Source organism: Acinonyx jubatus, chromosome B3, assembly GCF_027475565.1.
Source record: "Acinonyx jubatus isolate Ajub_Pintada_27869175 chromosome B3, VMU_Ajub_asm_v1.0, whole genome shotgun sequence".
NCBI lineage: Eukaryota > Metazoa > Chordata > Mammalia > Carnivora > Felidae > Acinonyx > Acinonyx jubatus.
In genome coordinates, this window is record NC_069386.1 from 136,417,095 (window position 1) to 136,434,161 (window position 17,067).

General features: G+C 47.0%; 1 protein-coding gene across 1 annotated transcript in view; it reads left to right on the forward strand.

Moving 5' to 3' along the window:
• Positions 1–17,067, forward strand: part of AK7 (adenylate kinase 7) — a 69,929-nt gene that overhangs the window by 38,779 nt on the left and 14,083 nt on the right. The window contains exons 8-15 of the mRNA XM_053225110.1: positions 364–452; positions 2,794–2,884; positions 3,815–3,892; positions 4,735–4,884; positions 7,810–7,938; positions 9,119–9,251; positions 14,959–15,087; positions 15,460–15,528. Of these exons, the coding sequence (XP_053081085.1) occupies positions 364–452; positions 2,794–2,884; positions 3,815–3,892; positions 4,735–4,884; positions 7,810–7,938; positions 9,119–9,251; positions 14,959–15,087; positions 15,460–15,528 (868 nt within the window). The remainder of the gene's footprint in view (positions 1–363; positions 453–2,793; positions 2,885–3,814; positions 3,893–4,734; positions 4,885–7,809; positions 7,939–9,118; positions 9,252–14,958; positions 15,088–15,459; positions 15,529–17,067) is intronic.

The following is a 17,067-nucleotide window of genomic DNA, read 5'->3' on the forward strand; positions in this document are numbered from 1 at the left end:
GGTGGCTCAGTCTGTTGAGCGTCCAGCTTCGGCTCAGGTTATGATCACACAGCTTGTGACTTCGAGCCCCCATCAGGCTCCATGCTGACAGCTCAGAGCCTGGAGCCTGCTGCTTCGGATTCTGTGTCTCCCTGTCTCTCTGCCCCTCCCCTGCTCGCTCTCTCTCTCTCTCTCTCAAAAATAAATAAACATTAAAACAATTTTTTTTAATAAAAAAAAGAAAGAACTGATTTTCAAAACATCCCCTTAGGCGATGACTTCATCAGATAAGTGGGTCTTTCGGATGCCCCTGACTATGGCTGTGTGTGTGAGCCATAATAGTTATGCATAACCAGGGAAAATACGCTTTTGCTTTTCTTTTAGATGGCTTGGTTGGGTGAGGTCCCTGCGTTGCCAGTGTTTGGAGATGGAACAAATGTAATCCCAACAATCCATGTTCTTGATCTAGCAGGGTAAGTATCGTCCTAGAGATACGACTTCTCTAGAAGTAATTGACTAACGTGCTGGTGTTGGAGTGAGCCTGGAGTGAGCACTTACACACGCCACAACCCTCACATGTGTTATTGTATTTATTCTTGGCAACGACCCTATGCAGAAGGTGTGGTTATTATCTCCAGTTTGCATCTGGTGGAATAGGGTCCACCATCTAAAAGTGCTCTACTTTGGGGGCACCTGGGTGGCTCAGTCGGTTAAGCATCCGACTTCGGCTCAGGACACGATCTCGTGGTCCGTGAGTTCGAGCCCCGCGTCGGGCTCTGTGCTGACAGCTCAGAGCCTGGAGCCCGTTTTGGATTCTGTGTCTCCCTCTCTCTCTCTGACCCTCCCCCATCATGGGGGGAGAACAGAGGGGATTAAGAACAGAGCTCTGTCTCTCTCCGTCTCAAAAATAAATAAACGTAAAAAAAAAAAAATTTAAAGTGCTGCACTTTGGATGACAAGTTCAAGGTCATCTTTTAGACTGTTCTCCCACAGAACAGCATGCCTTCCAATTCGGGAAAAGATAAGACTGTGTTATGTGCATTCTGGGGACCTACTCTCTTGTTCCTCTGTCTCAGGTGAGAGTGTTGTGTCCAGCCTACCAACTTAATTAAGTTCCAGAAATCAGATCGCAAATTCTAAACCTGAAGCAGGTGTTTTTGGCAATTGTAGGCCACTTGAGCACACGTGTTTCACACTCACACTGTATCCCAGCGCTAGGCTCCAGACACGTCTGGAGAGCCTTCCTCTTTGCAGACCCTGACTTGGACACTGGGGTCAGAGAGAGGGTTCACTGTATTTATGGTTTATCACTTCTACATTTTAGGTTCCGGGGGCTTTATTCTACTGCCCTGTTGCACCCCCCTCCACCCACCCGCCCACCCACCCCCCGCCAGGAGTGAGCAGTGTCAGCCCTTCCCCGAGACTCTGGCTTCTAGATTCCAGTGGTCATTTAGGCAATTAGTCGTGATCCCGGGTAGGTTTACAAATTTACTGGGAAACCATGAAGCTTAGATTTCAAGACCCCCACCGCTACGTGGGTCTCTTCCAAGGTCCTAAATTTAAGTTTTATTATTTTTCTTAAAGACGCGTCCTCCAAATTATATCAACTCCAGACTGCGTGCAAAACCTAGATCTGTTCTAGCCAACATGTAACACTGCACATGGAAACGCTGAAACGTACCCTTCTTTCCAGCGGACACTTTACATTATTACATTATTAGGTTTTAAAGATGTGACAGAATCCTTTACGTTATGAACACAAAATACCGGAGCGCCTGGGTGGCCCAGTCAGTTGGGTGCCCGACTCTTGATTTCGGCTCAGGTTATGATCCCAGGGTCGTGAGATTGAGCCCTGAGTCAGGTCCTGCGCTAAGCGTGGAGCCTGCTTCAGATTCTGTGTCTCCCTCTCTCTCTGCCCCTCCCCTGCTTGCACTCTGTCTCTCTCAAAAACAAATAGACATTAAAAAATAATAATATGGGGGTGCCTGGGTGGCTCAGTCGGTTGAGCGTCCGACTTCGGCTCAGGTCACGATGTCACGGTTCGTGAGTTCGAGCCCCGCCTCAGGCTCTGTGCTGATGGCTCAGAGCCTGGAGCCTGTTTCTGATTCTGTGTCTCCCTTTCTCTCTCTGCCCCTCCCCCGTTCATGCTCTGTCTCTCTCTGTCTCAAAAATAAATAAACGTTAAAAAACAAAAAACAAAAAAAAAGAAAAAATAATAAGATGGGGATAGCAACGGTACCCGCCTGGTAGACTTGTGAGAAGTCAGGGAAGGAACACCCAGAAAGCCCACGGCACAGCCTTTGCCCAGAGGCGGGCCCTCGGATGTTGGCAATCGTGACTGGCCCAGGGCAGGAAATCTTAGCCCCTGCCCTGCCTCTTAGCGCCACGCAGTTCCCCAAAGACAGCCACGGCTTCTCTGAATCTGTGTCTGACTTTGTGAAACCCCCTCTCCGGAGCACTTGAGAGACTCCCAGGAGCCCCTGGGTGAGCAGACTTCACAAACTAAAGTCCTGTTGGTCGTCAGGTGCCCTTTGTTGCGCACTGGGAGAATCTGGAGGCAGACAGATGGCCCCTCAACTCCTGGCCTTTCTACTTTCCCAGTGGCTCTTCAGCCCCGGAAGTGTCACTGGACTTTACCCGCTTCCCCATCCGTAGAGATTGCCATCCCTCCCTCCCCCCCCGCCCCCAGCCGACCACATTAGCCATGGAGGGAGATGCTGGCTGGCCCATGGCGGCGGTGGTCGGTGAACCCTACTTGACCACATCTCTTTTGCTTCCTCCCCTCTGGCGATGGCTTCTCCTGGTGGGCGGCAGAGTGATTCAAAACATAATAGACCACGTGCCAAAGCTTCACTACCTGGTTGCTGTGGACGAGTCCATTCACACCCTGGAAGACTTGGTCAAGGTACAGCTGTTTCATCCCATATTTGACGGCATTTCTTAAATTGTCTCACCCCCTGAAGTATAGCCATGGAATCGGGTGCGCTGGCAAGACTGGGGGCTCCCCAAACGGAAGAGTCACTTAAAACCAGAGTCACTATCTGCATTTGCCGTGTGTGTGCTGGGAAATTTACCATCAAGATGGCCTCTCTCCAGTCTGCACGGAAGAAAGTAGGAGAGGCCACTGTGGGGACAAGACACACACGAATCACACACGGGGTCACTAAAATGTTTCTGGGACACTTGCCCCAAAGTACTGACATGGTCGGGTTCCTCAAACCTACTGGCAGCTTCCAGAGGCCCTAGGTCTGGGGCCGGGAGGGGTTCCCCTCTCCAAGCCAGGCCGCTTGTCAACCTGGAGCCCAGCTAGCACAGTGAGTGTGGCCTTCCTCCAACTACCCCCTGCTCATCTTTAACATTCAGCTCAGATCTCCTCCTCTGCACCCTCCCTCCCTCCTTCCCACCTCCCCCAACTGGCCAGGCACCTCTTTTCCCAGCATCCCCTCCTCCAACTGCAGACTTTCCACATAATCTTCTGTGTACATGTTTGCCACCTCCCCGCCCCCCCACCGCCCAGACTGAGAGCCCCTTGAGAGCAGGGATCCGGCCTCACTCATCTCTGTCTCCAGTCCCTGGCCTGTAGTGGTGAACGTTGAATACTTGAATACTTGTTAACAAATAAATCAATGAATACCCTCAGTGCACTCCCCTCTGCTTTGCAAAAAAAAAAAAAAAATATATATATATATATATATATACACACACACACACACACACACACACACACACACACACACATATACATATATATTCACTTATGTTTACATTCATTTGAAAAATTTTATATCAAAATCTTATAGGCAAGCCAAATAATATCCCTGTTTTTCTCTAACAGTGCATCAGTAAAAATACTGGCCCTGGGAAAATCCAGAGACTCCCCAAAGAAAATGCTTTCCTAACCAAGGACTTAACAGTAAGTACTGAAGAGTCTTTTCCAAAATGCATCGGTTCTCGGGGGATTTGGAGTCAGAACGCCTGACTTCCGGTTCCCCTTTGCCCCTCCTGCACAGCCGAACAGTGCACCCCAAAGCAACTTCCCTTTCTCTTCTTTTCCAAAAAACCCTCAGAGGTCCTGGTCAGAAAATGTATTTGAGACATCTGATCCATAAATGCTTTACAGACGCCGACTGTCCTTTTGCTCTGGTCTCTTTGTGCAATTCACACAGGAACCTGGGATTTCTGATCCCGTCACCACAAAAACCTACACATCCTTAGTCAGCGGTGTGCTCTTGGAGCTTGCTCTAGGATATACTTCATTTTAGGAATAAATTGCATCAAAACACTACATTCGAGAATGTTTCCGAAGGGGCTGGTATCTCTGGCGGCCTCTGGGGAGCAGAGCTGGGTGGGTGGGGATGGGGGTCAAAGGGAGTGCTTTCCTCTACATTTGTTCTTTCGGATCTCGAGCCATGGGATTGCACTGTTCAAAGAATGGATCCAATTACAATTGGTGCGGGGGAAAAAAAAAAAAGAAACCTTTTCCTGGGGCTTCTAGTATCTCTCTACTTCTTTGAGCTGCTAGACTAAGGGCCAGGATGCTGCCTGTCCCTGAGGGCAGACACGGGAAGAGTTTAGAAGTGCCAGGGAGGGCCACAGAGGGCGCTCTGTCCACACTGAGGACCGCCATTGATTGACATCCAGGTTTTGTGAATGTATATATATTTTTCCTGTGATGACAGTGATTTGGGCCTGTTATGACTGTCAAAATGAAAGGCAAAGAAAAGGACAAATCTCTAATATTCCTTTATCCTGTAGCAAGTGTGTCTTGATCATTTACTGGTCAACCTGAGAATGGAAGCACTTTTTGTGAAGGAGAATTTTAACATTCGATGGCTTGCCCAAACGGGATTTGTGGAAAATATCAGCAATATCCTCAAAGAGTACAAGCAAAGCAGAGGATTATTGGTAACTATAACAATTTCCTGTTCCAACTTCTTTTTTTTTTTTTTTAATGTTTATTTGATTTTGAGAAAGAGAGAGAGAGCGCATGAGCAGGGAAGGGGGCGGAGAGAGAGGGAGACACAGAATCTGAAGCAGGTTCCAGGCTCTGAGCTGTCAGTACAGAGTCTGACACGGGGCTCGAACCCACGAACTATTAGATCATGACCTGAACTGAAGTTGAACGCTTAACCGACTGAGCCATCCAGGAGCTCCTTCCTGTTCCAACTTCTAATTTGAGCGAAGTAAATGAAACGTTTGGTGTGATTACACCAGTGAAAGTATTTTCTTTCTCAGATGTCCCAATTTCTAAATTCAAGCTCTGTTTCAAATTTGACCGACTTGTCCACGTCTGACAATCTAGGTGTCTATTAATTCTTGTCAATTAAGTATGAAACAGTTTAAAGTTAGATTAATGACTGTTACGCTTGACACAAATTGAACACGATAGTAAGCTCAAGACTGATAGCACTGCCTATAAACGGAAAAATGGCAGGGGCTTCCTGGCTTGTCTGTTTCAGCCCCGGGTTACCTACGGGAGATGGTAACCCATCTCTTCCTTTTGGCCGGGGGGTTCACGGGTCGTTTTCATCACCACAGGTAGAGCTTCAAGGTAGATATTCTTATCTCCACATTAGAGATGAGGAAACTGAGGCTCAGAGAGTTTAAGCATTTCTTCAACGTCACACAGCTAGTCAGAGATTCAAACTAGCTAGGATGCAAACTTAGCAAGAATGGCCTAATGGTGGCATCTGCACACCACCCTCCCCGAAATCGGGCGTATGTAGCCCTTGCCCGGATCCTTGGATTTATGCCCGGGAAGCATCCCAAAGACGATAGTGGGTAATACATGAGAACGTGTTGTGAAAACTGGAGGGTAGCACAGGAGGAGCAGGTGCCATCATACCCATAGTTACCACTGAGGGTGGGAACACTCCAGAAAAGCAAGAATGGTATCCCCATTGTGTCCGAAGAACCGCCTTCTCCTGACAAGCATGCCCAGTTAAGAGTACGTAGAAGACGTGCGTCTTAGCGAAAGAAACGACAGTCCCGTTAAGCATGTGAGATACGCAGGAGCCTATCCTGAGGCACCCAAGAACCCAGCTCAAATCGTTAAACTAGTGTCATTCTCTGGGTCAAAGGTAAAACAACGCAGTCAGAGTAGAGGTAGGACGAGACGCCTTGAAGAGATCACGTGGTTCCCGATCAGCAAGACTGGACGGAACGGGGTAGAGGGACTAAGCGTATCCCACACTTGAACCGTCTAGCCGTCCCTGGGGGCGTTGGTCCGCGTGGCGCAGGAAACTACCGAGGGTAGCGTAGACCGTGGCAGGCCAGTGGCATCCCAAAAGGTGGAGTCTTAAGCTGAAGGCTCCCGTGGTTCCAGTCCCTTTTGCAAGGCAAAGTTGTCCCTGCTGCGGACAGGTGCCTCAAGCCCCCGGGACCAGATGCCATGAAGTAGCTCATTCACCCAGCTCTTCATGCTTCAAACGCTGCTCATCAACGGCCCTCCGTGCCTGTCTGCTCTGAGGGAGCAAATGCCCCAGACACGTGTACTTGGAGTTCTGAGTTCAGTGGCAGCCATACGTCTCATTATCAAACGAATAAGCTGCCGTTCTGGTTTTTCACCCGGAGGAGGTGCGCCTTCCCCAGGAGTTCTGCCGCTGGCGGGTGGACAACACGTTAACACGCTCCGTTGACAGCTAGACCTCAGACCCACCCAGGGGAGCAGCCCTGCCCAGCAAGACTCAGCTCGAGTCGCTCCCTGGGACCCCCGCCCCTCCGCCGCCCGCTGTCTTGGTTGCCACCTCTGTCCTGACAGACTTGGCCTTCTTGCCTGGCGAGTGGTCGCATAATATGATGGTATAATAACCGTGGCCAATTTTGTGGCTGCAGTTACAAAACCTTTAAGCACATGGACGCTCTGCCACTGAAAATGCTCCCCATCAGCCTGACTTTGGTTACTAATCGCCTCACAAAATATGAAGCCTCGGTTGCACGAGTGTTGTTTGGACCATTTTGGAAGAAACGACTGCCGCTGATATTTCGACTTCTGTTGCAAATAAACATTTACTCACTGCTTATGAATGTCACACAGCTTCTGTAGCATATTCGAGCAAGTTTCAGCAGCAGAAATTGTGAGGCTTTTTTTCCCCCCCAAATGAGCATGTTTTTTAAAAACTAGAATAAGTTAACTGTGTTAAAAAGTAAAGGATACTTAGAGACCAAGCCAGTCCAGAGACAGTACTCATGAGGCGATAAACTAAGCACCCGCACATTAGACCAGAAATTCTCTTTCTTTGTTGTCTTTTTAAAAAAAAATTTTAAGTTTATTTATTTTGGGAGAGGGAGAGAGAGAGAAGGCCAAGCAGGCTCCGCGTTGTCAGCACAGAGCCCGATGTGGGGCTCGAAGTCACAAACCATGAGACCGTGACCTGAGCTGAAATCAAGAGGCAGACATTTAACCCACTGAGCCCCACCCCCGGGGCGCCCCAGTCTTCGTTGTCTTTAATGAGTAATATGGTAGCCTGTGACGCTCAAGTACTTTGTTCTTTAATAATTTTGAGGTGTTCCTGAGTACATCTTTGTTGAGCGCCGTGTCCCCCATGTTGGTCACATAGTAGTGGCTCACTAAACACCCGCTGAATGAATTAGCATGAACGGCCACTCCCATCGGAGAGCAGCGCCGTCAGGATGATGTGGCGCTGACCACAAGGCCAGCAGCGGAGGAAGTGACTCTGGAGTCTCAGCAGAGAAGAGTTAGCCTGCAGGATCCAGAGACGTTCAAAAAAAGGCACCCCCCCCCCCCCAAAATTAAAAACCAAAAAACCACTCCCGTCTAGCCACGGATCGTCCGAAGCTCACCGTGTGATCCTTATTCTCCTTTCTCAGCCGATCAAGATTTGCATTCTCGGTCCCCCCGCTGTGGGAAAATCTAGTATTGCTGAAGCCTTGTCTAAACACTACAAACTGCATCACATTAAATTGAAGGATGTCATTTCTGAAGCCATAGCAAGACTGGTAACGTTTCTAACTACTTCACTGGGAATTTTCATATCTTAAAAATGCTTCCCTTCATCTCGTAACAAGGAAGCCACTAATTTTACGTGGCATCCGACGGTGAGATTTGTTATTTCAATTGGATTTTGTTGTTGGCCCCAGTTATGAAAGCGCAGAATCCCGCGGGACTTTCCTCTGTGAGATAGAAGCTTCTTTCATGGGGTTGCCCTTGAAATTCAGTCTGTCGCCAGCTGTTGCTTAAAAATATATCTTGTATTTTCTCTGTTGACTGGAACATCTTTAGGTTTTCTTATTCTTGATGTATGTTTCCCAGAGTATGACCAGACTATTTATTCATTAACTGCTCTTAAAAAAAAGGACTATTTTCTTAGGGCAGTTTTTTTCATGTTTATTTATTTATTTTATGAGAGAGAGCATAAGTAGGGGAGGGGGAGAGAGAGGGAAGGAGGGGGAGAGAGAGAGAGAGAGAGAGAGAGAGAGAGAGAGAGAGAGAGAGAGAATCCTAAGCAGGCTCTACACTCAGCACAGAGCCTGACACGGGGCTCGGTCCCACAACCCTGGGATCATGACCTGAGCCGAAATCAAGAGTCAGATGCTCAACCAACTAAGCCATCAGGTGCCCCTTAGATTTTCCATATATCCCCTCCCTCTTACACGTATAGCCTGCCCCTCCCCATTACCAACATCCCCACCAGAGTGATTCCATTAGTCACAGCTGATGAACTTGTGTTAACACCTCATTACTACCCAATGTCCACTGTTGACTTTAGGGTTTGCCCTCGGTGTTGCACACCCTGCGGGTCTGAACAAACGTATAATGACATGTGTTTACCGGTGCCCTAAAAATCCTCTGTGCTCTGCCTGTTTATCCCACCTCCCCCACCGCCAACTAACTGCTTTTCATCGTAAGTAAGATACAACCTGACACGGAGGGAAATGTTGACTCTTAAGCGGTTCTGGCGTTAACACAGAAATGGATTCTTCTCCTAAAACAGAGAGAAACCTCAAGGCTCTCACCCACCTCTGTAGACACATGCATCCCAACTTCTTGCATGATGGCTGTGGGTGGGCGTGGTCCCTACTTGGGCACCAGTCTTTTCCAGGACCACCTGCCAGATGGTTTGTGAGCAGCGGGTCCGTGGAGGGCGTCCTCCGACCCGAATATCCCTGTGGTCTGTAGGAGACGATCGTCACGCCTAAGGATGAAGAGGAGGAAGAGGAAGAAGGCGAAGAGGAGGAGGAGGAGGAGGAGAACGTGGATGAAGCTCAGGAGCTCTTGGACGGCATCAAGGAAAGCATGGAGCAGAACGCAGGTACCGTGCACCGCACGGCGCTGCTCGTGGTGACAGGTTTTGTTTCCTTGTGAGAAAAGACTGCCTGCTTGCTATTAAAAGCAGAGTACGGAAAACATGACAACAAAGAAATCTCATTCATAATATTACCCCACCCCTGGAGGGAAAAATAACCATTAACATTAAAAAAATTTTTTTTAACGTTTGTTTATTTTTGAGAGAAAGAGAGTATGAGCAGAGGAGGGGCAGAGAGGGAGACACAGAATCCCAAGCAGGCTCCGGGCTCCGAGCCATCAGCACAGAGCCTGATGCAGGGCTTGAACTCACGAGCGGTGAGACCGTGACCTGAGCCGAAGTCAGACGCCCAACCAACTAAGCCACCCAGGCGCCCCAAAAATCACCATTAACATTTTGGTGACTCTGTGATCACAGGATGGGAAAGAACTACCTAAGATCATGATGATGATGATGAGGATGAGATCAAATGGATAGTCATAAATATTTTATAAACATCAAAAGTCATTAATTAAAAGGCAAAGGACAGGGGCGCCTGACCAGCTGATTCGGAAAAGTGTGTGACTCTTGATCTCGGGGTCGTGAGTTTGAGCCCCACGTTGGGTGTAGAGATTAGTTAAATAAATACAACTTTAAAAAAATGATTAAAAGGCAAAGGACAGGGCACCTGGGTGTCTCAGTCCGTTGAGCATCCGACTTCAGCTCACGTTATGATCTCAGGTTCGTGGGTTTGAGCCCTAAATAGGGCTTTGCACCGACAGCGCGGAGCCTGCTTCGGATTCTCCGTCTCCTTCTCTTTCTGCCTCTCTCCTGCTTGTGCACTCACTCTTTCAAAAATAAATAAACATTTAAAATAAAAAGCAAAGGACAAACAAGGAAAGTATATTTGCCACTAATACGATAAAGGCTTAATATCCTTAATATATAAAATGCTCAGGCAAGCCAATAAGAAAATCATTAACTCTTTAATAGAACAAAATGGATGAATAATGTGGAGCCATAATTCATGCAGGAAGAAATACAAATACATGGAAAACTATCCTTACCCATTTGGTAACCTTAAGCAGTTTGCTGAACAAGCCGATCGTGGTAAACCGTCACTTTGAACTCAAATTCTGGACTCATTCTTTCGTCACCCCTGGACAGAGTTTCAGGCTGAGTCCATTGCAACTCCTCGATAATAAATAGGTAGAGTTTCTGGGTTTTCATGCTTTAAGAAGCCCATCCTGATCAAACAAGTGCAAGCTGGGTTTTGAACGTAGACATCTCCAAGGGACTTAGCTATTTGGCAGAAAAGCAACCTGTAGAAGTTATCTGGAAACCAGAACCATTTCATTTGCATACATTGATGGTCACGATCTTCCATCAGACTGGTTTTACTGGTATCATTTATAGACCAGTCCAATGTGTGGCCATTGGGCGCTTACCCAACAGAGTTTCTCCCCTCACCACCTCTCAAGCACATTTGGCTTCTTTCCTCTTACCTCCTGCTCTCATCTTGCTGGTCTGATCCTCCCGGGTTGGGGTTGGGCCGGGCAGGTGGGAAGCAGGGAAGAAGGACGGAGGCGTCAGCCCCTGGTGACAGACAGCTCCTTCCTAGGGTTGCCCTTCCCAGACCCTCCCAGCGAGGACCACCCACTGCATCCGTTGGGGCACCTCTCTTGACTGGCCTCCCCACCTCTGGTCTTCCGGCACCCCCTTTTGCCCCTGCAGGGGGGTCCTCTCCCCAGACACTCCTCTTCAAGGATTCTAGTCTGTCCACACCTTCCTCTGAAGTCAGAGTACCCCTCTCCCTCCTCCCCTTCTCCCAGACCACTCAAGTCTGTTTTTTTTAAGGCGTGGAGAACACGGTGTCTTATGTACACACACTGGATGCCCACTTAGAGCAGGTAGCTGATTATCTGTGCGTTGGTTTCTGCTTTGGTGTCAGCCAGGCCGGGAGGAAATGGAATTTAGAATCCCAGGGCTGTCCTGGAGGAAAAGGAAGGCACACGGAGAGCCCAGTTTGATACTTTGAGAGAAAACACCGCCCCTTCCTCGCCGGTGAGACGCTTGGGAGTCAACATGCTGGTGTTAGAGAGACTTACCGACATCCTGGTGCCCACCACTTGGGAGAGAGGAAACAACCCGAACTAAGACGTTCCGTTGTGAGGATACCCGCGGAAGGAAATCTGGCAAGGCACATTAGAGGGCGGAGGGCTGGGATTTTAAAGGATCTACAGGGGTACGTGACCACGTGCACATGCACTGTAAGGCGGGGGTGTAAGGCCGGAGCAGGGCGCTGGGAGCAGTGAACAGCGCCACCCCAGGAGGGGAGGGAGGATCCGGGCTAATGGGATGCGACAGACCCTAGACAATACTTATCGGATAGAGACTTATGAATTGGTCTTTGCAAGAACCCAAAAATCGTAGCCAAAATGTGTAACAGGATGGGGGGAGGTACCGACTGGGTTCTCTTCATGCCCAGGGGGGAGACCCCGCCCAGCAAGAATGTCAGGGAGGAGCTGAGAACAGTCAGTGCATTGCTCAAGGGCCTGTCCTTGGCTGGGACTCAGTTCTTTCCCCAGATGTCAAGAGAGGCCAAACTGGGTCAGTGGCCTCTGTGTAGAGGGGCACTGGAAGGGAGCAGAGGACGTGGTCTTTAGCCAGCCACCTCCTCACTTCCTACAAGACTGGAATAGTTCATTCAATTCTCTTTGACCTTAGGAAGGTGTTTTTGGTGTTTGTTTGTTTGTTCGTTTTTTTCCCTTCCTGAAGTGTGTCCCCGAATCCTTCCTATTCATATTTAGCTGAAACTAGGACATGGACCTTGATTATGTTTGGAAAAAACAAGACCTTTGAGCTCATTGCACAGACCTACATAGAAATTTCCCAGCACGAGCAAGGGCACAGAGGTTAGCTGACTCTTCCCTTACATGACCTAATTTGTTATTATGTGATTCTAACGATTCCCATGAGGCAAATTTCACAGTCCTGTAGTGGTCACCTCTGTGTCCTGCTAATTCCACTCCAGTTGGCCCCTGATGGTGCAGCCAGAATAGGGGCTTAGTTAAACCAGAATGCACTGGCTACAGATTCTTAGTGCTTGCTTTGGGTATTTCAAAAGCATTGTGGGACTATTGAATCTAGCTGGTGGGATTCCGGGTGATCACTGGACTAGTCTTTCCACTTTTCTGTGAGTTTGAAAATAAATATTGGGGACGGGGTGGGGTGGAAAGGATGTATGTAAATGTGTCAACTTCCTAGTGTCTATCCCGTGCATGGATTATTATTATTTTTTTTAACGTTTATTTATTTTTGAGACAGAGAGAGACAGAGCATGAACGGGGGAGGGTCAGAGAGAGAGGGAGACACAGAATCTGAAACAGGCTCCAGGCTCCGAGCTGTCAGCACAGAGCCCGATGCGGGGCTCGAACTCACGGACCGCGAGATTGTGACCTGAGCTGAAGCCGGACGCTTAACCGACTGAGCCACCCAGGCGCCCCTGGATTATTTTTTTTTTAACATTTATTTTTGAGAAAGAGAGAGAGAGTGAGCACAAGTGGGGGGGGGGCAGAGAGAGAGACAGAGGATCCAAAGTGGTCTCTGTGCTGACAGCAAAGAGCCCAATGTGGGACTCGAACCCACGAACTGTCATGACCTGAGCCAAAGTCAGATGCTTAACTGACTGAGCCACCCATGGGCCCCTGCATGGATTCTTTAAAACCCTGGATGCAGCTATCTATTTTTGAACCGTGTTTTAGTAGTTATGAATATGGATTAATACGAACATTTTAAATATTATGTGAATGTGAAAGATACTTATAATTAAAAAAAAAAAAAGCAGGTGCTGTTTTAAAGGCTGTCCAGTAGGCTGTGTTCATTCCTTTCAAAGCAGAAGTGATAATCCTCTGACAAGGAGCTCCACACTGCCAAGGTCATGGGTATATCTCTAGGAGGTAACAGTTCTCTGAAGAGAGGCTTGGCCCTTTGTGTCCTCACATTCCACAATTAGCAGAAACTGCTGCGAGAGGTCCCTTCTTGCATACTGAACACTCCTGGTTCTGAAACAAACAGAAATGAATGGCAAGGCTCACTGCCTGAAGTAAACCCAGGCATGCATGGAGGGGACTGAAGCCAGGTTTCTGAGGTACGTATGTGCCCCTGCCTGAGCAACAAAGCCTTTGAAAACCAGGAATAGACCGCTCAGATAAAGCTCGTCTTTGAATTTTGCTGAGTCCCTCGACATTTTTTTATTTGGCTTTATTTCTTTGCACCAGTGTGAACCTTACTGGGAGATAATGTCAAATCATTTCGAGGAATTTCATTACGCAAAATAATGCCTTTGATTTTTTTTTTTTTTTTTTTTTGGTGTCAGCCCTAACACTGAAATTTCTGGAAGACCCAATTAGTTTTGAATCAGTTACTGCCTAATGAGTCGTGCGGCGATGAAAGGTAGAAGAAAGAAGGGGTGTTTTAATTACATCATTTCACTGTCATTAATACGGTGATTAAAAGAGACCAAAAACTATTTTATATTGTAGACCCACTGATAAACTAAGAGTATGGGAGAAAGAGCTTTGGAGATCAATGACTCAAACTTGCCAAACTCACGGGTACTGAAATGCATACATTAAGCAATATAAGGGCAGGGCCATGTCTCAGAAATGGTAGCTGTTCTATAATTAACGATAGAATAATAAATGAATATCACAGTAAAGCTGCATCAAATTGTCCTTTAACTATTGGACAGCTACGCCACGCAGTCACATTCGCAGGAACCCAGCATCCAAGGCTTGAGAGGGAATTGTTCAGCGGGGCCAAGGTCAGGAATGCCAATTGGAGAGATGGGTGGGGAGGGCATTCTTTCCTTTCCTAAATCCTGCAGATTTAAAGAGAATAATGCCTTTAAGAGTCAGATCAAACTTGATTTTTATTTTTATTTATTTATTTTTAAAGTAATCTCTACGCCCAACGTGGGGCTTGAACTCACAACCCCAAGATCAAGAGTCGCACTGTCTACCAACTGAGCCAGCCAGGAGCCCAAGCTTGATGTTTATTCCAGTGCAGCAAATATTTACTGATCACCTGTTATTAATAAGTCATGTGTCAACAGCACACGTGGATACTATCTCACTTAAATCTCACAACAGAAACCTTTATTACTATGTATCAAGGCTATAAGGCTATGTATTAAGGAATAATATCAAAACAGAATTGAGGGAACAATTGAGGGCAAGTGGGAGCACTCTGGATGTCTCCACTTCTTCAGCTTCACCCACACGCTGTCACTGTGGAAGAACATTTGGGAAATGCAGACATGGCCTTTGCTTCTGTTCTTTATTGCAGCCAAGCTCATTGGGTTCTCCTATTTTATTGTGTGTTAAAATGCACATCATGTTGAAAATACAAAACCACCTATTTTTACCTGTAAGGGAACTTTGACTACACAACAATTTTTTTTTAAGTTTATTTATCTTGAGAGAGAGAGAGAATACGAGCAGGGGAGAGGCAGGGAGAGAGGGAAAGAGAGAATCCCAAGCAGGCTCGGAGCCTGACATGGGGCTTGAACTCATGAACATGAGATCATGACCTGAGCTGAAATCAAGAGTCCGTTGCTTAACTGACCGAGCCACCCAGGCGTCCCTTATACAACAGTTTGTGAGATGACTTTGGAATGTAACCCCCATGTAGAATGTGACTCCCCTAGTAATATTTTTTTTCTTTTTACCAGGCCGACTAGAAGATCAATATGTAATTCGATTTGTCAAAGAAAAGTTGAAATCTATGCCTTGCAGGAATCAAGGTTATATTTTGGATGGGTTCCCGGAGACCTATGATCAAGCTAAAGACCTATTCAATCGTAAGTTTGAATGTTCCCTGTATCTTTTTTTCAAAGCTTTTCTTTCTTACTTTATATAAACTCTACCCCTGATGTGGGGCTCGAACTCACGACCCTGAGATCAAGAGCCACGTGCACTGCAGACTGAGCCAGCCAGGTGCCCCTCCTTCATTTATTTTGAGTGTTTATATTCAGGTAAGTTGCAACATATCATAATAATAGTCGCTTCATTAAAATTTAAAATTCAGACAGACTATGTCTAAAATACACACTTTTCTATTTATGGTTAGTTTTCATTAGTGACTTCTAGTTAAAATATTTTTAATTTTCTTGCCAAGCTGTCCATAGTAGTAATACGTAATAAACACAACAATGTATATTTTGTTTTATTAGAAGAAGATGAGGAGGAAGAAGAAGAAGTCAGAGGCAAAATGTTGCCCTTTGATAAATTAATCATACCTGGTAAGTTTATTTATTTATTTATCTATTAATTATTTAAAAAAATTTTAATGTTTATTTTTGAGAGAGAGAGAGAGAGAGAGAGAGAGAGACGGAGTGCAAGTGGGGGAGGGGCAGATAAAGAGGGAGACAACAGAATCCGAAACAGGCTCCAGGCTCTGAGCTGTCAGCACAGAGCCCGACACGGGGCTCAAACTCATGAACCACAAGATTATGACCTGAGCAGAAGTCATATGCTCAAGCGAATGAGCCACCCAGGCACCCCCTGGTAAGTTTAAAACAATTCTCCAAGGTCATATTTAAAGGAATGCCATTCAAGATCTCTTTTGTACCCAAACCATCTTTTTGATGTTAATAAAGCAGATCTCTCTATGTCTCTCTCTTGTTTGTTTGTTTGTTTCTTTCTTTCTTTTCAGGATAAAAGGTAAAATGATACACTTACACTCTCAAACTAGAGACTGTATGGGAGGCAGACATCAGGAAAATCAAGTTCTGATGGTGCACCTGGGGGGCTCGGTCGGTTGAGCATCTGACTCTTGATTTAGGTTCAGGTCATGATCCCAAGGTTCTGGGATCAAGCCCCTTGTTGGGCTCTGTGCTGAATGTGGAACCGGCTTGGGATTCTCCCCCTCTCCGTCTTTCTCTCTCTCTCTGTCCCTCTGCCCCTCTCTCCCACTTGTGCTCTTTTTCTCTCTCTCAAATGAAAAAAAAAGGGACTATCAAGTTCTGAAATGGACAGAAGTCCCTTTGAGAATGTTTGTCTGCTGCTCCCTCTGGGAACAAAGCCCAAGGTGGCCAGTCCGCTGATGCCTTGACTTCTGAGTCAGCTGGCAAGACCCCCAGGGACTGGACCCTTCCTACCCTCCTAGGTGCCAGCCGTGCCGTCATCTTTCCTGTCTTTTCCAAATCCAGAACTGAGCCTGGGGAAGGCACAGAGCTTTTCAGTTCACTGTTCACACATTGGCACCGAAGTTTCACGATGTACTCTTGGAAGTAAAGCGTAAACAACTTATTCCACGAAAAAAAAAAAAAAGGTTTGTTGAGTACCCAGCAGGCCTTTCTCGGGACCTTGCCCTGAACTTTTAAACTTGTTATTTTTAATCAATTTGCATGCAGTGTCATCATAGGAAATAATTTTCGGTCATGTGGTAACCACAAGAACAGCTATTTTCAGCAACTGGGCCCGAGGCTGGAACTCAAGGAGCCCTGCTCACTTGTGTCAAAGCCTCCATGGGAGTCAGTTTGTGGCTGTAACCCTCTCCTCTAGGTCCAGGCACAGTTTGCATGCGATGAAGCTTCTGGAACCACTAGGGCCACCAGAATGCAGTCATCCTCAGGGCTGGGTGTTCACCGTTTCCCCGAGGGCCCTGAAACCTGGGGCAGGAATCCGCAAGGCCAAAGGGGTGGGTGGTCTGGGATTTTCCGGGAATGAGTGCCTCCGGATCAGAAAAGTTAAAAAGTAAAATCGATTAAATAACCACGTCCGTCTAGTTTACGAGAGTTTATCACTTCTGGGCAATATTTTTTTTTATTTTTTTTTTA